General features: G+C 44.4%; 2 protein-coding genes across 6 annotated transcripts; one reads left to right on the top strand and one right to left on the bottom strand.

Annotated features, from left to right (window-relative positions):
* Nucleotides 1-15: 15 nt before the first annotated feature.
* LOC6506584 (rho guanine nucleotide exchange factor 16) lies at nucleotides 16-24,490 on the bottom strand. Of its 5 annotated transcripts, none has more exons than XM_014909346.3 (10): nucleotides 23,943-24,476; nucleotides 10,543-13,834; nucleotides 9,200-9,300; nucleotides 4,957-5,204; nucleotides 3,926-4,891; nucleotides 3,673-3,865; nucleotides 1,204-1,775; nucleotides 700-1,149; nucleotides 435-639; nucleotides 16-369 (listed from the first exon to the last, which is right to left on the bottom strand). In XM_014909346.3, the coding sequence occupies exons 2-10, from the start codon at nucleotides 13,698-13,700 to the stop codon at nucleotides 206-208; spliced, it is 6,057 nt and encodes a 2,018-aa protein (XP_014764832.1). In that variant the 5' UTR covers nucleotides 13,701-13,834; nucleotides 23,943-24,476; the 3' UTR covers nucleotides 16-205. The 5 variants fall into 5 exon arrangements, with proteins under 5 accessions (XP_014764832.1, XP_032310837.1, XP_044570501.1 ...); XM_032454946.2 differs by lacking the exon at nucleotides 23,943-24,476 and adding an exon at nucleotides 17,846-18,367; XM_044714566.1 differs by lacking the exons at nucleotides 9,200-9,300; nucleotides 10,543-13,834; nucleotides 23,943-24,476 and adding exons at nucleotides 5,340-5,717; nucleotides 8,479-8,589.
* On the top strand, nucleotides 2,016-3,667 carry LOC6493362. Its single transcript, XM_001957563.4, has 2 exons — nucleotides 2,016-2,563; nucleotides 2,618-3,667. The coding sequence occupies exons 1-2, from the start codon at nucleotides 2,380-2,382 to the stop codon at nucleotides 3,607-3,609; spliced, it is 1,176 nt and encodes a 391-aa protein (XP_001957599.1). The 5' UTR covers nucleotides 2,016-2,379; the 3' UTR covers nucleotides 3,610-3,667.
* Nucleotides 24,491-25,897: the final 1,407 nt, after the last annotated feature.

Below are 25,897 nucleotides of genomic sequence, written 5' to 3'. Positions count from 1 at the left end.
TAAAACATCATTGACTATTTGTGGGGGGAAGTTATATTTCAGGATTCCCGATTTCGTAAACATATAAATCGATATTTAAGCAATTATCACATTTCCTTAACTCTACAAGGCTAAAAGGCTACTATGGTAGTTCACATAGAATTTGATTCGGACTATAAAAATGGAATTGCAACTGGTCAGGATGTGGATGTGGCCACTGGCCAGTTCACTTTGCCTTCTGGGCCTCCAGATATGTGGCCGTGAAGGTAAGTAGTCGGTGTCGCTGCTTCAGGTTTCGAGCTCGAACGTGAGCCGAGTTCAGCTCCTCGGTATAGCTTCCGGGGAACCAACCGACGGCGCCGTCACGAATCCTTTCGCCCTGGTACCAGCCTGAAAATAAGGACGTGAGCATTTTTTTTTTGTAATGATAACAGCACACTGATTGGGCCACTCACCATCGGGTAGCTTGCGGGACACGTTGACAACATCGCCCAACTCCAGCTGAAGAACGTCCGGCTCATCCGATTCGTAGCTATGTTTGGCCACCACCTGCGGACAGTCCCAGGACTCGTATAGCTTCTCGCCGGGCGTCTCCGCCTCTGGCGGTCGCATCGCCTGCAGCCATCGCTGCTGGTCGGACACCGAGGGGCAGGACAAGACCTGTATGTAGATAGTAACTTTAGTCAGAGATGGATTTAATAGATTTTAAATATATCATACCAGTTCGATGGTCTTGCGGTCACAGTTCTCCAGCAGGGTCATCAGGATGAGGTTCTTGCCAGCCTGGTCCTTGAGGTCTTTGGTGGGCAGCTGGGGTAGCGAATCGCCAGCGGCTAGTGTCAGCATGCTCCGCGGGCAGTAGTCGAAGACACTGAAGCTGGACTCACCTCGCCGTTTGCAGAGCACCAGCAGGTCCGAGAAGAGGAAGGCGTAAATGCTGACCTTCGTTAGGCGCTTACCGAAGGTCAGCTTGGCGTCCTCTCCCCGCCAGACAAGGTGGGTTAGCTCGCCACGTTTCACCAAATAGCGGGGTTTCGCTCCCGTCCTCGGCACACCCACCGGAGCGATGGCCAGCGCACGGACGTGGGCAGGAAACTCCAGTTGGGTGGCAATGCGCTCCAGCTCGTAGGCCTGCTCCCGGCGATTGGCCGCTTCGTTGCACTGGGCCACCTGCAAATATGGGTAAATAAGGATTCTCCAAGTTCCATATCAACAATATATTACCAGTTTCTGGACGAGGGCAAGCGTCAGCTTCCAGCCTTCGTACTCCTCGCGATTCAGCGGCGACTCCTTGCTGAAGACGGCGTCGATAAGGAGAGGTAGGCGGGTAATCCTCTGCATGGGCAACATCAGGAACGAGTGGAGGTTCAAGCCACAGCAGTTGGGACTGGCCTCCAGTCGCTCCAAGTGCTGCTGGAAGGCCATAGACTCCTTGGACTCCTTTAGCCGTCGCAACGTCCTGTCCATCCGACCCTGGTGCTCACAGAATGCAACATACACATGAAAATGCCGCTCGGCAATCTCATAGATGCACCGACTTAGTCCAAGGAGCATGATGTTGTCCTGCCAGCAGGCTTCCAGCTCCGTGAGTAGACGTTCCGAGCACTCGTGCACGGGCACAATATAGGAGAATAATGCCTTCCGGTCCTTGGCACTTAGCACGGAGGTGTCCAGAAAGGCGCTGTGGTTCATGAAGTGGCGCCGGAGCAGGTTGAGCGACTTTAGGTAGCTCGCCTCCGATGTGATTATCTCGAACTTGGCTTCCTGAAGATTTCGTTCGCGACTCGTCAAGGTGGCTGCAATAATAAGGGTTCAGTTTACAAACAGTTTTAAGTTTAAAAATTTAATTTAAACAACAATAGTTTTAATTATTCATCCATCCATTTATGCTTTAGGGCAGTGGATTCTAGAGCCATTGAGTAACAGAATATTTTGTTATGATATATTTTTATAGGTTTTTGGGAGGAACAAACTTCAACATTAGGTTTCTGGGAGCCCATTACGAGAGGGAAATAAGACGCCAGCCGTTTTGAGGAGTCTGGGTCTCCCACTTAAAACGAAATGAGAAGCGGGGATCTCAAGTTTCTCTCCAAATAAACAGTCTGCCTGTACTCCAGGCTTATGTACTTAAAAATATACATATAAATAAGAAATACATAGCATATGTATGTATGTACATATGTATATGACAAATTATATCCAAGTCTTGCCTTTCTGCGAACAGTTCGGAATTCGAATTCATAGAACGCGGTCGCTTCTGCGCACAAGCATAGTTTTGGAAAAAATAACTGAGATATCGATAGAAGACTTTGATATTCGAAGCTTTCGTATCTGTTCTTCAACACTGAAATCTGAAAAACTTTTTATTGCGTTTCAAAAAGAAACAACCCCCAAGAAGCAATGTCGGAAACATCGAGCAAGTTGCTATGCCAAACTTTAAACACCGCCCTGAGGACGCTGGTGCTCCGAGATAGTCCCCCAGTTAAGATTCCACAGCATGTGCTGAGCTTGCAAAAAGATATCCTCAAGGAGCTTAACAAGATCGATGGCTCGAACGGAGCACGTTTCAGCTTAGTGGAGATGGGTAAGTTTAATGTAATATTAATCGCGGGATAAAAACCTAATTCCCATATTTTAGGCTGTCCCCAGCAGCAGATCCATAAGGTTGAGGAAGATGCGTACGAGGTCTTTGTTAAAGTGCAGTTTCCGTTCAAACTGACTCCCATTCGGGACGAGGTGCGTCCGGGATTTGTGATGTTGTATGCCGGCGACAAAGTGAATCATCCGACTGTCTATCAAGGATTTGTGTTCCGGGAGCTCATCGGCAGCTGGCTAATGGGAATCAGTACCCCAAAGCTGTCATCTATGCTACGACTTGATGCGTCCACTGCCCAGGTGGAAGCGCCCCAGACTGGTGTCCATTTGACTTGGCTGCCGGTGATTGAGTTTCAGCACTCGGATTGGCAGCTGCCATGTCCCTGGCTGACGGAGAGTCACGACTTGAAGCCGGACTTGGCGGCCTATCGCTGGTACGCTGTGCCCCAGGTGACGACGCCCTTTGAACACCGCAGCTTTATGGTCTGGGCCCCGGAACTGGAGCGCCGTCTTATGGCTGCCCATCCCCACTCCCGGGGAGTACTGCGCCTGCTCATGTCGACGTGCACAAAGAATCAGAACATTATGCGCATCAAAATAAAAGGACTCGACGATGCAATCCGGGCAGTGATCCTGCAGGAGCTTCCCAGATTGCCATGCGATCTGGACACTTGTTGTATTGCTGTCTTCGAGACCTTAGTGAATCATATCGAACGCGGCAGTGTGCCGAGATACCTTACGCCGAACGTCAATATGTTTCATTTCAATGACTTGGTGACGCTGGAGAGATACCACCAGAAATTGAAGAGCACTTTCCAGAGCCTGAAGGCCTTCAGGGAAGAGGCACTGGCCGAGGAACGTGGCGAGGAGGTGTACAAGAAGGACGAAAGGAATAGCGATGACGAGGAGCGATACAAGTACATATACGTGGACGATAAAGGGAGGAGGTATGAGTTCGATCAGACGGATAGTTCCGACGAGGACGAGTCCTGGTCGGCCTATGTGCTTCGAATTTTCGATGTACTTGAGTATTGAACTTTAAAGTTTCAACCTTTTACATAAAAATATAAATATGTATGGCCCATTTGTTGAACTCACGCAGTATGTGGGACTGAATGACTTCGGGGATTTCGCTCCACAGGGTTCGGGATGGCCCGTTCTTGGGCTCCACCAGCTGCAGGGCCGAGGGTCGTGGCTTCGCCATCGGCTCTGGCTTGGTCTTCGCGTGCTGGCCAATCTCCTCGTAGCCGTCGGTGGAACTCTCGTGCGCCTCCAGGTCGCGGGTGATCGACTGAAAATGAACCGATTAATGTCAGACACTGTCGGACATGGAAGGGGAATAAAATCTTACCTCCAGCTTGGCGGCACTGTACATTTGGTAGAGCGGTTCGTTGGAGAACAGACTATGCGGCTCCGAGGGCAGTTCATCGCCTAGGCCGGCCTCGTTGCCCGTGGAAACGCCCGAGCTGCCGCTGGAGCTGGCCACGGACACGCCGCTGGTCTGGTAGAGACCTGACTCTGCGTACCACGAGCTGACGCCTCCATGGCCGCTGGGCGTGGGCGTGACCGGCTCATCGCCTCGGGGAGACACAGTGGCAGCACTGGTGGCCTGCTTAAAGACTCCACACTCCGCGTACCAGGAGGTGGTCTGGCCCGGTTCTTGTTCTCGCTCGTTTTCCCGCTCTCCGGCTTCGGTGGGCGTCTTGTTGCCTGTGATCGGTGGCGGAGGCGGGGGCGGGGGTGGATCGTGGGGTCGCAGACCGATGGTGGTGCGGCGCCGGGCGGCCTTCGCCTCCTTCTTGGCTTTCCGCGCCATCGTTGAGAACTTCTGGGTCTCCGGCGTTGGTGTCGTCTTTTCCGAGAAGCCGGAATCCATTTCTCCAGAACCATGTAGCTCCGGGATTAGTGCCTCGGGATCCTCCACGTAGAAGGTGCTCCGTGTGGCTGACAAGGTGGATAGCTGTTTGCTGTCGAAACTGGAACCGACCAGGCTCTTTCGGAGCCGGGAACGCAGACTTTTGCCATTCTTCTGCTGCTTCCTGAGAACCGGCGGCTGCTCTAGGTGGCTCGATGCCGGAGGACTTCGTTCCGGACCATAATCCGTACTTTCGTAGAGATCCTCCGATCGCTTGCCGCTCTCGACGTAGAACTGAGTGGGTGCCGGGGCCGGGGCGTTCTCGTACAGCTTCTGTTGGCTGCTCTTTGGAGATTTCTTGCTGGAGAAGAAGAATTTGCGGACAAATTCGTAGACTTGGTTTTGGGCAGCAGGTGGCTTCGGGAGCCGGTGATTCCGCATGTCCACGCCGCTGTCATTTTGCTGGAATTGGAAAGATGGTTCAGTTCTTCGAATCCGAATATCTCAAATGGGTGAAAGTCACTCACGTTTCGCAGCCTTTGGTTTGTTTCCTCCTCGCCGTGCTCATCGCTGTCCGTCTCAAAGGAGTCGTAGTCATCCGACATGACCACGTGCTCACCCAGGGCATGGGCGGAGATGGAGTGGTTCTTGCTGCGACGGCTGGAGGAGCGAGCGGATCGCACTTGCCCGGCATCCTGGTGATGTCGGACCAGCTGCGTCGAATGGCGCTTGTCCTTGAAAGGCGACAGAGTCTCGTAGTAATGATCCGAGTCATCTACGTGGAATTAAAAAAGTGGTATTATTATTTTAAAGTTTAAAAGTTTAATGAATAAATAGTTTAGCCTGAAGTAATGGCCTTGGAAAAGATTAGACTATTTAGATATTATCACATTTTTGTACCAGAACGAACCTACAAAAGTGCTCACTGTCATGGTGACTTTTCCGGAATTTTCGGAACACACCCTCATGGATGTTAGCAGCTTTGCCCGTTGGTGGGCGTGACTCCAGCGCTGGCTGATGGCCGCCGCCTCGTTCTGGTAGACGGGCTCGGGCGCTGGACGCACTGGCTCGGCGGACGGCGGTCCGTTGAGGTAGACGCTGCTGGAGTTGCGATAATGGCTGGTGACCGCCACCTCGCCGACGGCCCGGGAGCGTCTCTTGCGCGGCAGGGTGACCGGTTCTGAGGGATGACCGCTGCTGGTGCTGTTGAGGCTGCCGGTGCAGCTGAGACGCTGGCCATTGCTGGGATTAACGGTCGACATCTTGTCGCATCTTTGGGGTCAGACGCCTATTAACAACGTATTTGTATTGAATGAATCAGTGAAGAAGAAACTCCCGGAGATGCTGTCGTTGCTGTTCTTGGATTGGTCTCAATTGAATCCAATTAAAACTGCAATTGCCCGGCCTCTAACTGATTCCCTCCGCCAGTTCCCTTCTCCGATATGCTAATTAAAGCGACCCGCCAAGTGTCGCTCCTATGTGGCTAGTGCTAAGCTATAAACTAAACTGAAACGAACTGGAATCAAATCAAAGCGAAAACCCAAATGCCGGGGAATGCAAAACAGCGCAAATTATAATGGAATCATGGTTGAATGCAGACAACAAAACCAAAGTCACACCGCCAGCACCAGCACACAATGTGAGCTGTGATTAACATACATGGTTGGAAAATCAAATACCACATACCCCAAAGTGGCACACGTAGCAGGTGCCTGCCCGCCCACCGAATACCCTGAAAACTCACAATATTAGCACATTTTCAATCGACTAGTATGTTGATAGACATTCCACCCCACTCGGTAGAACTCGGAAAGCAAACCAGATACAATCAGTTTGGAATATTACGTATACGTATGTGGTACGCGGATGGTGAGGATGGGATGGCAGGGAAGGCAGGGAAGGCAGGCAAGCGCAGCGAATGGTTGGAGAGACCGGTTCGAGATCGTCAATAAAAGCCAAGCTCTGCAGTATGAACATGAATATGAGCTTGTATCTGGCAGCTATGCCGTAAATACAGTAACGGGCAAAATAAAAGCACACAAGAATGCCTCGTTCGAGGGAAGGAAATGTGGCACTTTGCGGGAAATTAAAACAATTGCCACTAAACAGATTAGATATCTGAGCAATTTATTTGTAATTTCCATTGAAAATGTCTTAAATAATTGCGGGCTATGGGTGTTTTTGGCGCCAAGCACTTGTTGAGCGTGGGTTCAAGTTATGGGAGCTTATATGGATGGTGGTAGTAGTTCTGGCTCGAAAGCCTGTCTGGAGAAGGAGCTGGCACTCCAAGTTACCGGTTTCAGGTTCAGTGCAAATACATATATGGCTTGAATACATGTTCTCTGGGGAAATTCAGCGAATTTCGGCTCTTGGCTTTGTGCGTGTAAAGTGAATGTTGATATCATACAGCAGCAAAGCCCGAAATACGGAAATGGTTTACTTCATTGGCCCACTCATGCCTTGGCAAACAAAGACGAAACAAAGCCACTATTTCAGAAAATATTCATGGCTATATAGTGCCTAGTACATGGTATATATGTGAAAGACAAGATGATCTCTGGGGGTCTTTGTTTGGGGGAATGCAGCAAGTGCAAGGCCGGGCATACTCTGGCACTCTTCACGCACAAACGATTAACAATTAAGAGTGCAGCTGGAAACAATCTGCTGGATGGAGCAACGGTGGAGCAACGGATCGAACGGTCGATTGATTGCCAGACGCATTAAGGTTAAGATTATTAAGTGCCAAACGATGTCATTGTCTGAACTGGACTGGCTGATAGGAAGCAGCCTTCAAGGCTATCAAATATCATCATAACTCTATGGAGAGTGTGACTTTTATTGATATTTTAATTAGCCATAATCTTATGCCCTAAAGTCATTCTATGGCTCATGGATGTCTGTTTTTAGATAGTATATAGTATAGTCTAGTGTCTAGTCACTCATATAATTGCAAAGGCCCTGCACTCTTCGTCATCTAATTGAAAGTAGTGCACTCATTCCGGAGATCATCCAATTGGAAGTGGAATCTTCCTGCATGCAACAGTCACCCACCCCACTCATAAATTTTCATTGCGACAACCCATGTTTCCACGACACTTTCGCTGCGGGGTTTTTGGCGTTGCGTGTCGGCTTCAGGGTACAAAAAAAAAATATAAAAAAAAACCTAAAGCCAAAAGCAACTAACGAGCCAAAGTTGAACGTGCCAGCAGCGGGTAAAAGTTAAAAGTTAAGCTGAGAATTTCCATTTAAAACCTAAGTGCAACCCATTGCCGGTTTGTGGGTTTCGCCCATAAAACAAGAAAACAATTACAATTACAAGATATTTTCCGATAATCGAGTTGCGTTCGCTGAACTCCCCTGTGTGTTTTTTTTAACGAATTTCTGCAAAGAGAGAGAGCATTGCGAAGCCTTTTTTAGGATTATGCGCATGCGCACACTTTTCGCACTCGAATTTCGTATTTTGTATTCGAAATGGAATTGCACATTGCAGACTGAATTTTTTTTTGTGCAATAGATAGGTTTCTTTTGTGGGGTTTCTTTTCGTGGGTATTTTTTTTTGCAAAAGTCATCGCCAAATTGGGGAATAGTGATTCCTTTTTTGGCCAAAATAAACTGCTATGTTGTACCTACGATTTTTTGCCTTGTTTTGTTTTGTGTTTTCGGTTTCTTTAAGACGGCTTCAAGGTTGTGCGGCTTGCGTTTTATATTTCTAGACTGGTTTTCGTGTTCGCTAAACAATTTCGTCATCGCTGGCTTGAAAAAACTATAATAACTACTACACCAGCTATCAGGGGGGAGGGGCAGGGGGAGTGGGAGGTGGTATCAGTTTCACAACAAAAACAAGAAACAACAACGACAACTAACAGCACATAAATAATACAAAAACAAAAAAAACTTGTAATGCAAACTGCACTCTTGCATCGTGTATCTCATCGTTTGCACTTTGCATCTTTCTGTCCGAAGATTGGCTTCTTCAATTTTAGATGCACTTCCTATTTATGAGATTTCTCATATTCCCCCATATCTTTATTGTGCACACAGATATTCACATTTATCACACGAATTTTTCGGAACCGCCTGGCGTTGGCGAGCGCGTTGTATCTTTTTCTGACCGTTGAAGTTGAGCGATGTGGAACGAATGAGAGCTGCAGATACTGAGAGCAGATACATCCCAAAACAGCGACGTAAAGTGCACACTGCGTCCACTTTATGGGCATCGAGAGCTTCTCTCGGGTGTGGAACGCGTCGACTGTGCGACTTGCTCATGTAATCCCAGCTCGGCCCCACTCTCACTCTCACTCTCATTTGTAGAAACCAGCACCAGGGGAGCTCCATTATCCGCTCTGCTAGGTGCTCGCCTTGTTAACCAAAGTCGTGTTCCGCGTCACTTTTGGCCTTTTCTTTTGGGGCGCCCAGACGTCGCTGCAGGCGAACACTTATGCAAATTTTTCAAAAAGCAAAACGGCTAAGTGGCCCTGATGGGCCATTCATAGAAATTAACCAGTTGGTAATTATTGGTTGGACCGTGTCAAGTTTGTGGGAGCCAGCAAACAGTTACATGTGTGGATGGTAAGATCGGGTAGCTTAGCCGGGACACAAACCATAGTCTGCTGTAAAAGCTTTACTGAAAGCTTTCTGGCTGGGGAACCCCCCTTTAAATAGTTGCTAAGAAATTCACCTTAGTGAGCACTTTTGTTCCTTTTTTGGGGGAAATAATTAACAGAAAACTTAGTTTTTAAAGTTTATCGTATAAAATAGCTTGTTACTCACCCTCTATACAGCTTTTCGCCTTCTGCTGCAGTCTTTTGTCTCTGATGCGTTTCGACCAATCCGGGCTGCGTGTGCGATGCGGCTTGAATCTCTCCCTAACACTGCAACAGAGAAGCCAAATACACTTATTAAATCTTTGAACAATTACTCATTTAATTGACTTAAAATAGTTTTCATTAAGTACTTAATAGTTCCACAAACCGATCGATCAAAACAATTCCACCCAACAGATCTCCCATGACTGCTTTTGGGGAACTGCTTTTTGGGACTTCCCTCCAAGAGGCCCGGCTTTCTTATCGATTGATAACCAAAGAAATTGTAGGTCAGAGCTACAATTGATGGAGGGGCCCAATCACCAGAAAGAGTGTTGCAATTGGGTTATGGCCTGTGTCAAAAAGCGTGACATTGTTCTAATTAAGTGCGATAAGTTCTGGAAGATAGTAATCATAGGGTAGAGAAGACCACAAACTATCTCTTAATTGTGTGACGTTGGGGACTTAATTGTCTCATTATATCTTACAAAACTTTAGATGAGCTAGCCTTAAGTCATGTGTTTATTATTTTGCGAAAAATATAATATATCTTTGAAAAGAACGTCATTTGTTTAGCTTGTCATCACTTTCTGGCGCAATCTCTCCGGTTCTTTGTTTATTTTAAAACGAGATTACGTCAAGAAATGCGTAAAATACTTGAATGATTCAATTTTAATAAAAAAGCAACCCGTTTTAAAGTGAAAATTAAATAATTTAATTCATTGTGAGAGTTAAAGTAAAGTCTGTAAACCTTTAAAGCCTAATGCCAGCCACCTTGACCTGATTGATAGTATTGTTTTGGTATCAGGCCATGTGCAGCAAGGGATATAAATACCATATAGCATTTACCCATTTAGCAACCCTTGCAACATCGCCTCCGGTGGGCTGGTTTCCCCTGCAGTTGGCTGTCGTTTTCTCAGCCGATTAGATAAGGCCAAACCCAAACAAACTGATAAGCAATCTACGCAGAATTTTCTATATACTTCCCCAGTATATCTACATAGTGGAGGGAGAAGCATTACGATCTTCTTCCGCTGGCTATCGTTTTTCTCAAAATAGAGGAAATCATACCTTCTTGTAGATATATATTTATTTTATATATATTTTTTTAATATTAGTAATTTTTAACCTGACCTACGAGTGTTGATATTTTAAACTGAAAAGGTAGCAGATAGTGGGGATTATTGATTGCTGGTATCAGTTCACTGATTAGACAGTTCGAAGTGCTATTTAAACCAGGAATCTATCTTCTAATTAAACTGACTAACCTGAAAGTTTAAATAAATTAAAAAAAAAATGAAAAGTACTTACACAATAAACTGGGCTTCCGGGGCGGCTGGTTCCTGGGCCGCCTGTCCATGCTCGCCATCCGAAATGTCCACCCAGGCGTCGCTGTTGTCGCTGGACCCTGCTATCGAGGACCTCTTGTCCCTGGGCTTCCCGCTGTCCCGGCTGCCCGAGCTGCTGCCCAGGGAGGACCGGCAACCGACACTGGCACTTCCGTAGATCACACAGCCGGCCGCCGCCAGGGAGGACTCGTAGAGGCTGTTGGTCTTGTGGTCCGAGGAGATGGTCAGGGTGGAACCACTGCTCGAGAGCTGGATGCAACTGCCGCCATTCGCTGCCTGATTCTGATTCCCTCCCGCCGATATCCTCGTTTTCTTGTAGTGCAAGATACTCTCGTAGCAGTTGGAGGTCAGGGAAATGGCATCTGTGGTCAGCGTGACTGTGCCATTGGAGAAGGAGGAGGAGGACGCCGAGGAGGCCTTCAGGTTGACGGACTCATAGCAGCCCTTGATGGTGTCGTAGATGTTCTCATCCTCCTCGGACTCCTTGACATCGGGCTTGGGCGGAGCTGGTCGGTGAGGCATCGGAGAAGTGTGAAGCACTCTCTTGGGCTTGGGCAGCTCCGGCAACTGATCCCGTGTATTCCGGCCCAGGGTGCCGGTGCCTGCCGAGGGCGTGGGGGGTGTGGTAACCACCTCTTCAGGGGCGAAGGACTCGTAGCCATCATACACCAAGGCAGAAGCCTCCTGGGATCCGGCTATCGACTCGTATCCCTCCAGCCAGTTAGTCGGCTTTGTCTCCTCCAGCGTTTGGTATATATCCTCCACGATCTCTTGGCTTTTGGAAGCAATCTTGTAGAGGCTGGAAGTCTGGGTTTCAGTCTTGGTTTCAATGTTGTTCAGGGTTATTGGCTCGTAGATGGACTCCTGCTCCTCCTGCTCTGTTGTCTGCTTTGGTTTCTGCTCCACTAGTTCCTCCTCCAACTCCCTGATCTTCACCAGCTGCTTCTGCTCCATGATCATCTGCTCGCCCTCAATGGCGTTCACCAGAGTAACGTTCACCGCCTGGTTGAGCAGGATCTGGTTGTTGGAGATCTGCTTGTTGGCCGACTGGAAAACGAACGAGTTATTGGGCAGGATGCGCTGTTCGAAGTCATCGTTGGCGGCTATCAGGAGTTCACCGTCCCCGGACGTGGACATCTCACATGGGTGGCTGAGCACCTTCAGCTTCTGGTCGAGAACTTCCAGGGCATCAAGGATTTTGGCATCGGCCTCGATGCAAGGCGAGACCAGGGATCCACGATCGGTGTCCACCTTCACAGGGGTATCCTCTTTGGGAATTTGTAGTCTGAGAGGCTCTGGCTCGGGCTCTTCCTTGGTGATCTCTTCTGGGATGGCTGCCTCCTCCTTGGCCCGTCCCTTGGTGGGCGAGGGACTGGCTGACTTTCGTCCCTTGAAGGGGAATCTCAGCTTTTCGTAAATGGAGGACTTTTTGTGTTTCCACTTCTGCCTGAAGCCCTCCTCCTGCTCGGGCTCCTGCTCGTCAGCTGCTTCTTCCGTTTCTTTGTTTATTACCAGACGCAGTTCCTCATTGGATCTGGCATCCACCTCCTCTTTCGGTGTTTGATCCTTTGGTAGATTAGCTGGCTGTTCGGGAATACCAGAGATGCCTCTATCCGTCGTCGCCTTCATCTCCTCCTCGGGGATTCCCACACATCCCGCGGGCAGCTTGAGATTCCTCTTGACTCTGGAACCTTTGGGATTGAGACTTCCCCGCGGACTGCTGGCCATCAGCTCGCGGTGCTTCCGCATCAGTTGCTCTGTCTTCAGGGGAATGGATGGCTTCTCCAGCTTTTCGAACTTTTTGATGTTCCTCTGGACCGTGGAGTTGCGGTTTTCCTCCGGACTGCCCTGCTCCCGCTCGATGACCTTGTAGACGTGGGTGCCTCGTGACAGCCAGACGCCATTGTTGCGCTTCACCTGCTCCAGAAGTCGCACATCCTTCTGGATAATCTCGTTGAACTGCTGAGTCAGCTTGGCCACCAAACTGGGGCCGTTCGAGGCACTGTTGTGGGCGTCCATGTTGCTCACCCGGCGGATGGGGTGGTGATGTTGGTGATAGGACTTGCCGGCGTGCGTCTTAAAGCTATATTTGCGCCGGCCACCGGAACGACCCGCCGATGACGTCACGGTGGCAGCGGTGGCCGTCGATGAGGTCGAAGTGTGAATGGATTCCGAACTGCCGCAGCCACTCCTGCCGCTCGTCGCACTGAGACTAAAATCGCTGGCGACATTACGCTCCCGTTTCGCTCGGAGCTCCACTTGTTCTTCCAGCCACTCACCCGCCTCCGCTCGCGACGCTACCTCGCCTTCGTCCTCCGCCGCCTGCCCCTGCTCCGCCGTAGTCTTATCTACAGCTGATAGGAGCTCCATGTCATTGCGGTTCTCGCGGCTTTCGCCGGCGACTATTGTCGCAGTCGCCTCGTCGTTGACGCGCTTCAGCTTGGCCTGCATTCTGGCCTGCTCGGCGTTCTTGTACTTGTAGAAGTTGTCCTTCTCCTTCTGCAGCAGCAGGTGCTTCGAGTCCTGCAGGTTGTGCAGGCTGGCCGTGCGCTTAGCCAGCGATTTCTCGGGCGTGGAGAAGTCGCGCGAATTGTTGAAAACATTCACCAGACAACTGACACTCTTGTTCAGTTTCTTCAGAGTGCCCAAGGTGGGGTTGGCCGCCTGGGCGTGGGCGTGGGAGTGGGAGTGGGCAGTGTAGTGGGCGTGATCCTCACTGGCACTTTTGATGCGCTTGCTCCACAACAAGCGTAGTGTTTGCACACCGCGGAAATCGCGAAACGCGCGCGACTCGCAGCTGCAATTATTATTTGGATTTGGATTTGGATTTGGATTCGGACTCGGATTTGGATTATGATTCGGATTCGTATTCGGATTTGTTTGGCTCTTACTACTTTTAGGGTTATCGCACGTTAAGCGATTGTTGTTGTCACTGTTCACCAGCCAATTGATAATTGTCTTTTTCGTTTTTCGCGGCGAATTTGATGCTGATGTTGCACTTGCACTTGCAGTTGCAGTTGCTGTTGCTGTTGCAGTTGCTGTTGCTGGTGTTGCATTGCCATTGAGATCACGGGAAGGGGCGATCGCAGCCGCATCCAAGACAAATGGTGACATCGCCATGGCGTTGATTTGCTCTGATCTTGGCCAGAAAACGATCACGTACTCGGCTATCCAAGAAGCTGACAGCTAAGAAGTTGCTGTTGCAGGTGTTGCGGCTGTTGCTGCCGCTGCTGCTTCTGATGTTGCCTCGAGGCCTGAAGAAAATATAAGAAAAAAATAAAAGAAGAGAAAAAAAATCAGAGAGTGGAAGAGAAAGCTCGTGAAAATCTTGTCATGCAAATTGGGTGCCAGCAATTAGCTTGGGCATTCCATTGGAAGGCGTGTCTAACCACAGCAATTATGGCTGATAAGGTGGCTTGTCTTCATCAGTGATATTCCGGTTGTCTACACCCATTTTGAGAGTAAGTTTATTTTAAGAAAAACTTGAAAAAATAAAACTATTTTGAACGGTTCTAAACTATACACTACATCCTAATAGATACCAAGTTTTTAGTTAAATAAAAATATGAATCAACTTAGTCATTATTCCTATAAACTTCCTACTAGTAAGTATATATACAATATTTTTATAGAAATTTACTGGATAAGAATATTTTAAGAAAAACTTAAAGCAACTTTTCACTTTGCCTTTTAACTTGAAACTGAATTATTCGAAAAATCGTATTATAAGAAAGATCTTGCATGTAAGATATTGCTGGAATTAGGTTTAAAAAATATTTATTTTATATCTGATAAAGATCTTAAACTTGATAGCAAGATATAGTTGTTTGATTTCTTTACAATAAATAATGATTCTAAAGCTTAAAAATAGCACACTTTTGTTTTCTTTACAAACAATTAGAAAATCGCCTAAAATACCTGTCCAAAAATCGTGTAATCTGTAATGGCATTTTAAGCCGCTTTTCGTACTTTGACTCACATCTGGCTCGAATAATGAGTAGCTATTATTTTGTTGGGGAAACAGAAAACTTGGGCAAGCGAGAAATCAGTGCATATGTTTCTTGCGGCTGCGGGACACCATTGCGTATGCTTGATGCGTTATGAATGCGCTGGCTTATCGTTCAGCGATCGAATCTTTTTGTTGTTTTTTGGTTTGTGGGTTGTGTGTTGTGGGTTGGAGGGATTGCACAAAAAATTCAGCCGCAATATTGTCTTACCGCCTCTTCGCACCTGACAATTGTACACCTTACATCCCCCATACATCTGTTCCCCTCGTCTGTTGTCACGTTTTTTGTTATCCATTTTTTGTCACACACAAATGCCAATTATAATGAGCGATTACATAAAGGCAAGAGACAGCGCGAAAAAAAAAACAATTTCTTCTGCCTCACATGCGGTATCGTAAAATGGATTTTAAGCGGCTTTCGGTACGTTCGTTAGCCATTTTCATCTCTGATGGCTTCTGCTTCTTATTTCCCTTTCATACTTCACATAGTATATGGTATATGGATGTACCTATCCATGTATTTGTTTTCTCTAGTTGTCACATTGTGCCGCACACGCGGCAAGAATAACAAAATTAATTTTATTTGCCATTGCAAAAAGGTTTTTTAAACAAAATATTATATACGACCCTCATCACACGCACACACATCAAATGTCTTGGTTAAATAATAAGTAAGTAAGGCTATGATGGAGTTTATCGACTATACGGTACCTGGTACTCAACTCTTTCAGCCCTTTCTTTTCATAAAATTATTTTTAAATTTTATTGAATTGCATACTTTTGAGGGCTACGAAACAAGCCACTTCAGTAAGAAAGATAAGGTCTAAGAAGAAAAGTCTATAAATCATCCAAAAGTTATCCGATTTAACTGAATTTTGTTTTATATATACATCTTGGCTAGTTTTACATCAAAATCTCCTTTAAAGTAGCACTCCTTCTCCCTGTTAAACATAAATTCTCATAAATAGAATATACCCTTGTACTCTACGAGGTATAAAATGACTATAAAATGGCTATAACCGCCGATTACGCAAACCTCTTTGACAACATGTATGTTTTCTTCCTTTATTATTTCAAGTCTAAAGGAAATTGTTGGCCAAAAAGTGTGTTTGCATAAAATATCTTGTTTATTCGAAATGGAATTCCATCCGCGATTATTTGCCAATTGCAAGGCGGAAAGCAAACCGGCTGCCAAAACGGGGAATACCAGACAAAAATTGATAAAAAATTAAAAAAACGACTGTCTTGCCACTTATCAATTAGCCAAGAATTCAGGCGATGAACCATTAATCTCAGAGCTTTCGGTTTTCGGGTTTTAGCCACCAAACAATGATAATTTCAATGCCTTTCATGCGTCTATATAGACTATAGACTGGATGGAGTCTAAGGCCATTTAAGTCGTTGGGCGGTCAACCGCTTTTTGGCCTGGTCGATAAAAATGCTTTGCATATTAAGCAGTCTCGGCTGTCGGAAAGGAAAATGTAAACACTTCACACCGAGTCGAGACGGATCGGAGCTTCATCTTGTGGAGAAGAAATAATAAAAAAGAAACTTGATGAGCTGCAGTTTTCGGTTTTTTAGGCTAAGCTGCAGCTGCACCTGCCACACATTTATTATGAAGCTATATCTATGTATCCATAGGTATGCAAATGGCTTTCAAAACGGATGCAGTGTTTTGTTTGATTTCGTTTTCTTAACTTTTTATCACAATACTCTCCGAGGGCGGGGTGGATGGAGGGTTTCCATTTACAACAAAAAAATGGTAAAAATTCAAAAGGTACTGACAGATGGAGGGAAAGTGATAATGCGCTCCGGCGACGAGAAGAAAGAATCCGGAGATTAGACACGCAGCTAATCTTCCAATGCGGAAGACACTGGGAAATGATAGCCAATGAAATGGCATAAAATATAATGAAATAATCTATCCAGCAGAGACAACGAAATATTTTAATTTCTAGAAATTAAATCAAAGAAAATTTATTGCCATTTTGCATAGAAAAAAATAAAAGACAAAAAAAATATATATATAAAGAAGAAACAACAAAAGCCGCCATTAGAAATGTGAAAGTTTACTTTTCCTTTTTGTGGCTCTCAGGTTTTTGTCATTTGAGAGCTAATGAACTGTCTGCCGTGTGATTTAGAGCCTCTGGTGGGATAGTTCTTGGCTTACACAATGGTTTCTTTTCAGGTTTTTAATGCACCGACTTAGTTTACATCATCACTCGACACTCAAGGACTTTCGATTGGGAAGTGTGTTTGTTATTTTGTTAAGCAGTTTGTTTATGTTTTGGCCACGTTGCCGTGGCAAAGTACTACCTACCACCGACCAACACGGTCCTTAGCCAACTGAAGGGTCTGGCCCGGAGCAACCCCTATACGTTAAGCCAACACTGCGTATGGTAAACACGGCGACGGGTCGATAGTCTTTCGAAGGGTAGTTCCTATATACGTTTAGTACATATGACTAAAGAACCCCTCTTAAATCTTGAAACTACTCATGCTACTCGGGCTGAGGCAAATTGAATTTTGTTAAATTGATGCACACAAGTGACACAGTTTATGGGTATATTTAGCGAGGCTTATCGGTTGCCTGATTACAGAGTGAGTCACACGGTTGGACTTTATCGGGTGGGAAATTGGGGAATCAATAATGTAGTGGCTAGAACAACGGGCATTAACTGCATTCCAAGCGCCGTTGCCTAAGAACCGCAACAAGATGCCAGATACTAGCAGGCTAGACCTAGGTCTGGACTCACTATAACCGCGTAAGGCACAGAGGCGTATAATTAGCGTGCAGCATTGGCAAAGTGAAGCTAATGGAACCAAAACAACACAAAAAACATGGCCACGGAACATGCTCACAAAAACACACATCACACACTCTACCAGACAAACGTTGATTTTTTAACCGTAATTCTAAAAAACCGTAAGCGGAGAATCCAACATGACATGGAAGAAGAGGTCAGTTCGGAGGCCAATTCGTACGTATACGAAATGCGAAAAAAAAAAACACACAAATTATAAACAACATCAGAGCCAGTGGACTTTACAGTTAATTCATGGAGACAAGTGGCCAAAAGCTTGGCCAAAAATTATGGCTCTTTTATAATTACATTTAATTGCCATCAAAATTCAATAAATTCCAGACATAAATTATGGTTTCAAGACTACAGATTTCCTTCAAATATTTATTAAATATTATTTTTAATAGATCCTGTTTCTATATCTATTTAGAACACTTAGAAATGCAATTATTTACCATCAAACGTCAAGTCCAATTATTAAAATCCATCAAGGAAATCGAAGCTTTTAGGCACAAAGATTTCGGAGGAGCCTGTTCTTGGTGAAATTTCGCTTCTACTTGATGGCTATTTCTTGTATGTATGTGGAATTTAGCCAAGTGGTTTGGCTAGATTCTTTCAAGAGCACACGACGTATACGACTAGCACCACCGCCACTGTCAGCACCACCAAGCACACCAAGATTTTTCTTGTGGGCGTTTCACTTTTGCCAGCTTTCATTTCACTCTGGCCCAAAAAAATAACTAAACTCTACTGAATTCTAGTGAACTCGATTTCAGCTATTGCACTGCCTTGGATTTTGCATATTGCAAATTGCACATTATCTAAAATATTTGTATGGGCGATCCGAGCGAGAAGAAACACTAAAACAACACACACACGACAACGCGCGCCGAGGAGTGCCGAGATCTCCAACCAGGTGAGTGAAGAAAGGTGTTTCGTTTGCGTTCAAAAGGCAACTCCAACGTCCGACGACCGAAAAACAACTAATTCCACGAAGAGTTGCTGTCGTCGTCGATATTGCTGTTGACGTTGCTGTTGCTGCTTGCTGTTGCTGTTGCTGTTGCTGCTATTGCTGTTGCTGTTGATGTTGCTGGTTGCTGTTATGGATATTGCTGCTGTTACTGGCTAGTGTCTCGCCCCTGTTGATGGTTGCTGTCGATAGCGGTTAACGTCGCAGCCGGAGCCGGAGCTTGATGTTGCTGCTACTGATATTGCTGTCGTTGCTGCCATTGATGTTGCTGTTAAAGCACTGGGAAAAATTTCTACAAATCAAGAATATTTAAGCTTAGAAGACTAAGACTTAAAAGAGGTCGAACATGTTGGCATTTTCTTGAATGCGATTTGATGTTGCTGGTACTGATATTGCTACCATTGATGTTGCTGGCAAATTCTTGTATGAATCAATATTATTTTAGTTAATAATTCTAATAAAAATAAGTCTAAAATATGTATATCTTTATTTTTCCCAGTGCTCTGCCTTTTCTCTTGAGAATCGTGGCTATTTCTCCATGGCGTTTGTATTGCATTCTTGTGCATTGGCTTTTGGCGCTGCATTTTGTTCTGATTCTCCGCCCGAGTAACTGAGTATCTGAGTATCTGTATCTGTAGCTGTTGCCTTTTCTTTTTGCTCCAACTGCGAACTGCATTTCTCCGGAGGCATGCGACCCACAAAGGCGCTGAAGACTCTTCTATAGTTTCTGCCAGAGCAGGCACAAAGAACACGCGTTGTACGCGTTCGTTCACACTGACTCTTATGGCTTTTAATTAGCCAAACACAAATTTTAATTAAGTCGCAGCGCCTCTAATTGATTTGGCAGGCCCATTGAGGCATCGACATCGGCATGCCCACAAGAACAAAACGTTAAATCACTTTGGACGTAGCTGGGGCCTGGGAAGCGGAAACTGGTTTCTTGTGGCATCTCGTGAATCTCTCCCACACTACAAGGGATCTACGAATATTGCAATACCCTTAATGAAATAGCTCAATCACTGCCAATCAATCGGCACGAATCGGTTAAGAAGCTGTTAGCCAGAAAACCGGTTCGAGAGCACGGCTCTGTGAAATTCAATACCAATACCAGTTCTTTACCAAGTTCAGCTTCAAAAATAACAGACAGACTCCGTAAATAAATAAAAAAACACAAAACACAAAAAAACAAACCCAAACACACACAAAAAGTAAATAAAGATAAATAAACAAAAGCACCAAAACTAAAAGCAAAGCCAAAACAAATTGAAAATAAAAATGGTGTGCTTTTGGGGTGACCATTTGTCGCTGTTAATGGCAGTAACTTAACCCTATAAAGGCAAAGGGGTAACTTATAGCCAATATATATATAAATAAATTTCATTATCTTAGTAAAAAATACACTTTTACTATTACTACCAACTTATAAATATTTATACTTTCAGGCACCGTGAGAAACCAGTGGGTTAACAGAAGTGGCACAAAATGAAAAGGAATTTTTGCATTTCGCAAAGTTTCGGCGGGCACGAAAAACTCTAAAATCTGAGCGACCTGCAAACCTGGTTTTCATTTTCATTTCCATTCAATGCGATGCAAAAAACAGCCAACGGTGGAGGCCCGGTGGAGTAAAAAGCGACAAAAAAATATACACACAACGCCCATACATGGACTTCTCAGTGCAACCGCTTTGTACTTGGAACGTAGCATCATTCCACTGAAAAAAAATATAGCAAAAACTAAAGATATTTGATTCAAAAAGGAATAAAGAAAGATACGATTTTAAGAATTTACCTTTTATTTTATTCATAGAGTTCTTTAAACTAACTTTAAGATTTAAAAAAGAACTATAAACCTAACTTTCACTAACTATAATCTAACTATATTTTCCCCACTGTGTATCTACATCATCTGTGGCTATTTATGTTTATGATATCCCCACCCAGTTGTTTGGTTGCCACATGTGGCAACTTCATTTCCATACGCAGCCAGACACTTGTTTTTCTATATCATACTGCCCGTATCTGTATCTTTGTATCTTTGTATCTGTCTCTGTAATTTGCATTAAGTGGCTGATTTCGTCTTAATCTTTGTTTGTTTTTTGGGTTTTAGGGCGGTTTTTGGGCCGGGCCCTTCTGTGGGGCAACGGGGCGTATGCGAAACAATGCCCATTAATCAGAGGCAGCTGCCTGTAATGCAAAACTTTAATTATCGTTACCATTTCAGCTGACGAAACTTTTGGCGTACGAAAAGCCCATATCTTAGCTAGTTGGTTTTTTTTTGGTCTATTTAATTTATTGTACAACTGTTGCGGGAGAGTGAGAGCTGAAACCTGAAACGAGATCTGAAATCTGGGCGCAGAAAATAAATTTCAAGCACTTTCCAACTGTCATCATCAGTTCCAACTGTGGTGGCATGCAACAGCCCTGTCAAGCGGCACAGCCGAAACTGTGGCAAAGATTTGACAAAAATGCGCATTTGAAGAAATGAAGAAAGCCCCGGTTAGAAGATGGCCTTGCCAGGGGTCTTCGGGTTCTCGATTACCCATCACAGCCCCTCGAAAACGTGATTTGCTTCGAATTGAATCGAAACCACGTACCATGTTGGCTAAAATCGTGTTTAATCATTAAAAATAAAAAAAGTCCCATATCGAGGAATATTTTTAACTGAAAAGGGGAAAGTCGGGAACATAAAAAGTGTGACAGATATCCTGCCAATCTTAAAATATAAAAAAAAAACATTATTTTTGTTTTGTGTATTTTATGTTTTTAATTTACAAAATATGTTAAATAAAAGCCCACAGCTTATTTTGCGGTTATGCCTCATTAGAGGTAATGCCCCGGGGACTTCTTTCTCCCAAAGATCTTGCGGTGATCTTGCAAACCTGTTATTTTCACTTATTCATGGGCAGGTGATGGCTCATCACATGTTTGTTTTGAGTTTCGATCATCGAACTCTCTAGGCCAAATAAGACCTCGGATCTTGGCTCAATCTTGCCATTTGGCTCAGCACCTCCAAGCCATCGCCCACACTCGATCGGGGTGACATAGTTTGGCCAGCATTGAACCATATAGAATGCTTGACTTGCCACGATTGTGGATCATTGTCGCACGACCTGCGATTGGGCCAAAATGCCGAATGCATACCAATGAGGGGAATTTCACAAGCCCCAAAAAAATTGGCAGACCCCGAAAAGAACCTGATGTGGCTGCTGTTGCTGCTGAAACCTGATGACAGCTCCATTGGCATTCGCAGCTCCGATCGACGATCGATCGATTAAGTCAACATAATTTACGGTGCACTTTTCCCACTGAAAATGTCATCAAGTATGCCAGCAATGGCGATGACGTGTTTGTTTCTCCTATTGTTGTTTCTTCAGGATTTGATGTATTTATTTTTATGCAATTTTTTTTTTGTTATACTCTTACAGAGGGTATTAATGTCCATTAATTGGAAAATGATTAAATAAGGAGAAGAAGGGCCTGTCCTCCCATGTAAGACTATATCTCTTCTAAAAAAACATTCGATCGATCGATAGAATTGTAGATTTATTATATAAATTTCGTCTCAAGACGAAATACAACGTTTTTCCTTTAATACAACTGATCCACAAGTGATCACCTTGAAAATGAAAAAGATGTCCATCATAATCTACAATTTTTCACATTTTTTTCTAGATACTCCTTTTGAAGAATATGTCCAGGTTTAGCTCAAAATTTATGCCCTCAGACATCTACTAAAGAACTATAAAATTCATAAGAGTACACCAACTTCGGATTAGTGTAAAGTTGCCCTTGTCTACACTTTTTGTGATAACTGCTGATGCCAGAGTTTCAAAGTTCAATGGCTGGTACGTCGAATGCATTCGCCCAGTAACTGGCCAACGCATTTGCTCGGAGAAAGACCAAAGCCAAGATTTGTCATTATTTCTGTGACGTGTTATTTATTGAAAGTACAAAAAATATGTATAACTTTCAACTCTTAGAATTTATACAAGTTTTAGTAAAGACAGAAAAGATTACCTTAAAACTAAAGGCAACTACGTATATCTTTCAGAAACCTCTCCATCACTAAAGCGTTACTTATAACGAGTACTTGTAGCTAATTTCTTCCAGTGCCCACTTGACCACGTGAGTAAGCCGAGTTTTGTCTTGGCTGCCACTACGACAGGTTTTGACCAGCATCATCTGAGTTTCGTTTTTGGGCCATGAGTCACCAGTGGAGCCGTGGAATGCCAGGGAAAAGTCCCCCTCGCCAGAGCCTTTAGCTAATTCCATTCCGACCAGGGCTGTCAGCGACTGTAAGCTGCACCTACAATTTACAATTATGGGATATCTATTCGTATCTGCCAGATACAAATAGATACGTGGGGCTCTAATTATATGGCCAGTACTTAGACAGCTAACGATTGTTATGCAAAGAAGCTGATCTCGAAAGATGGTCTGCTCCGCGGGGGTCTGAGATCATGTGAATGAAAATGGAAAGTGGTTGGTCGGGGTATGACCCCCCCCTAGTCGCAAGTCCCCTCCTTCTCATCCACCCCATGGGGCGGCATAATCTTGTCGGATAATTTCGCCGACTGCATAACTAAAAGAGTTATTATGGTGATTTCTTCTTTGACGACAAAAGCGAAACGGAAGCCATGACCAGGCCACTTCAATTCACTTCGCTGGCATTACAGAATTACACACATGAGTGTATACACTCGTCGCAAATGTGTGTGCCAACTCGTATTTGCCTTTTAATAAGGCCGGAAGAAACTGTTGTAATTGTAACGGTGGCTCTGGCTTGGAGTGGCAATAAAATCGAAACTGGAACTGGGCAGTGTGCAAAGGCACGAAGGCTGGGCTCTGGGTCTAAAAACAAATATAAGCTACCAGGTGAGGAAATCCCAAATGCACTGTAAGAAAAGGGAAAGGATTACTATGGCTTGAGTTTCTAGACATGACTATCTAGTGTCTAGACTTATAGAGACTTTGATGAAATAATAGTAGTTATATCTCGACAGGTCATCTTTCGTTTAGTCATTTATAAAGATGTATGTTCCAATCCATCAAAAAATATAAACACTTCAACTTGAATTAAAAATATAAGTGGAAATTCACGATTTAGTTTATGATTTCCTCAATTTGCAGGTAATAAAGGTAGAAAAGTCATAGAACTCGGTTTCGTCACGATGTGAATCGATCGTCTTTCACTTTTTACCTCCGATTCCCCAATTCCCCAATTCCCCAACCTGAATCCGTGAGATAAACAACTTTCAAAGAGAGTATAGAGCCCGACCTTTATTTGCTTTTGGCAGCTTTCTAACCCAAGCCGTAAATTGGCAAAGAAGGGCGTAAGGCAGCCAAAAAAATCGACCAGATCGAGAAGTGCTATAAAAAAAGAGGTAGAGCTCACAGACTGGGAATCGTATGATTTATATACATATGAAAAGAGTTGGAGGGAAATAAGTTATTTTTTCCAAGAAAACTGCCCGATAAGTCGGCCATTTATCAGACATTGTTTTTTATATTATTGTTCCAGCATTAAAATCCAATGAAAATTGCACTCCTTATCGTGGCTTTTGTTACCAGCGGGATACTTACATGTTGAGGCCGTTCATTGTAATATAATCCGAATACAATCCCAATATTGGCACTTAATGTCGTTTTAAATCAATCACTTTCTGCGCTTCGCTTTCTTCTATTTTTATGCTAATGGACTAATTCAATAGTTATGTAAGGGAGTGACCCGGTATTATTATCTTTCACGCTTTCATACACAAATCACAACTGCCAGTGATTATAATTTTATCAATTTAAAATGCTTTTTATCTCGCCATTCGGAGTGGTGGCGAATCTTTTGTGCACTTTTCCGCGGCAGAAGCTGCTGTGGCTGCCACTTGGCCACTCAGCCACCCAGCCACTTGCCACATATTTCCACTTTTACTTTTCTTATTGCTCTTTCTGATAATACTCTTTTTTTATTTTCCTTCAAGCTGCAAAGCTGCAGCAACACCATTCACTGACAGCAATCAATCACACCAACCGACGCGCCACTCGATCGGCTTCGATAATAATTATTTGTGAAGTAAATCGAACCAAAACGGATCCGAACCGCGCGCTGATGGAGCTCGTCGGAGTATGATCGCTGGGGCCGAGAGACAGAGACCCCGAGCCCAGAGACCGGAGGCCGATACGATATTGTATTGTCTTGCCGCCGGAGTGGAGCGCCGGCGAGAGCGTGCGAGAGTGCAATAACAATAACCATGCCAGACGACCGACGACCGCCGACCGTCGTCCGGTCCGCGTGGAGTTCGCTGGGGGGCCGGGGGTCAGGCCACCCGAAGGCGTAGGAGCTCCCGCCTGACCCAGCACCGGGTGATCCGTGCACGCAGCTCGGATTCTTCGGCAGGGCCGAGAAGAATTGCTCCAAGCGGTAAACGACCACGACGTCCCCAATTCCCCAGTTTTTATTTACTTTTCTGGCACTTTTTATATCAATAAAAAGTTATACCCTAACAAGGGACACATTCATTGGCTCGGAAAGTGAGGAAGTCAAGGGCATGATAACGTTTTTATCAAAACAATTCTGCAATTAAATTCAAACAGTGCGTTTTTATCTAAGCTGATATTGGAAACAGTGTTGATTGTTTCCCCAATACTTTCTTTCGCCAATAATTTTGGAGGTATTTCGATTTTTAATGATATTTTTTCAAGCTTCTTGAGGGGTTTTACAAATTGGTTGAAATATATCTCATACGCCATGTATTCACTTGTATAGCTTTCTCTCAATTTATTTTATTTTACAAATATAATTAATAAGTACTATTTATTATAAAATATTAAATTTTTTGATTGATCTAAGTTCTAATTATGACTCAAAAAATTTCTTTAAAGATGAAAGTAAAAATAGCTCATACGCCACGTATTCCCTTGTATAGCTCTCTACAAAAAATATCTATATTACTTTAAAAATATAACTAACAAATAATTATAATTATGAACTAATTATTAGTTTTAACAGAAAATATTTGTATCCAAACTTATGCTGTGGAAAAGGTCTTTAAATTTGCTTTTAAAATAGCTCATACGCCTCGTGTTCCCGTTTCAAATCCATAGAATAGTACATAGAAATTTCATTCTAAAAGTCTAAAATATTTATAATTCTATTTTTTATTCTAGAAGTATTATACAAAATTTCAATAAAAAGAGTATAGCATTACCTTTACTTATTTCTTTTAGAAATATTGTTTTGGCAAAGAGATAGCCATAAAAACGCAAAATACTTGAGTAAACAAATAATAATAAAGCATTCCAGACACGTCGTGGCCGCTTCTGATACAGTTTAGACAATAACCCGAAACCGAGGCAGATCTAAACCCCCCTCTACCCAAAAGAAATACTGTCAACATTAGAAAGTAAGGCAAAAGTGAGGCAGAAACTGAGCCGAAGATGTTCAATGAAATTGCTTTTGCAGGGGAACAGGAAAAACGCCAACTAACTTGGCCAGCTGAGGGGGAAATTGACCAAAAGTGAGCACTTCGCCTGCCCAATTTGTG

This window comes from Drosophila ananassae, chromosome 2R (genome assembly GCF_017639315.1).
Source record: "Drosophila ananassae strain 14024-0371.13 chromosome 2R, ASM1763931v2, whole genome shotgun sequence".
Lineage (NCBI taxonomy): Eukaryota > Metazoa > Arthropoda > Insecta > Diptera > Drosophilidae > Drosophila > Drosophila ananassae.
Note: the sequence above shows the minus strand (reverse complement) of the source record. Positions and strands in the feature narration are given on the sequence as shown.

Excerpts from the sequence above, each read along its gene's own strand:
- LOC6493362 (XM_001957563.4), top strand. The coding sequence starts at position 2,380 with ATGTCGGAAACATCGAGCAAGTTGCTATGCCAAACTTTAAACACCGCC. Across the intron at positions 2,564-2,617 it reads TTTCAGCTTAGTGGAGATGG|GCTGTCCCCAGCAGCAGATC; the intron begins GTAAGTTTAATG and ends CCCATATTTTAG.
- LOC6506584 (XM_014909346.3), bottom strand. The coding sequence starts at position 13,700 with ATGGCGATGTCACCATTTGTCTTGGATGCGGCTGCGATCGCCCCTTCC. Across the intron at positions 3,866-3,925 it reads ACAGTGCCGCCAAGCTGGAG|TCGATCACCCGCGACCTGGA; the intron begins GTAAGATTTTAT and ends GTTCATTTTCAG. Across the intron at positions 640-699 it reads ACCGCAAGACCATCGAACTG|GTCTTGTCCTGCCCCTCGGT; the intron begins GTATGATATATT and ends ATCTACATACAG.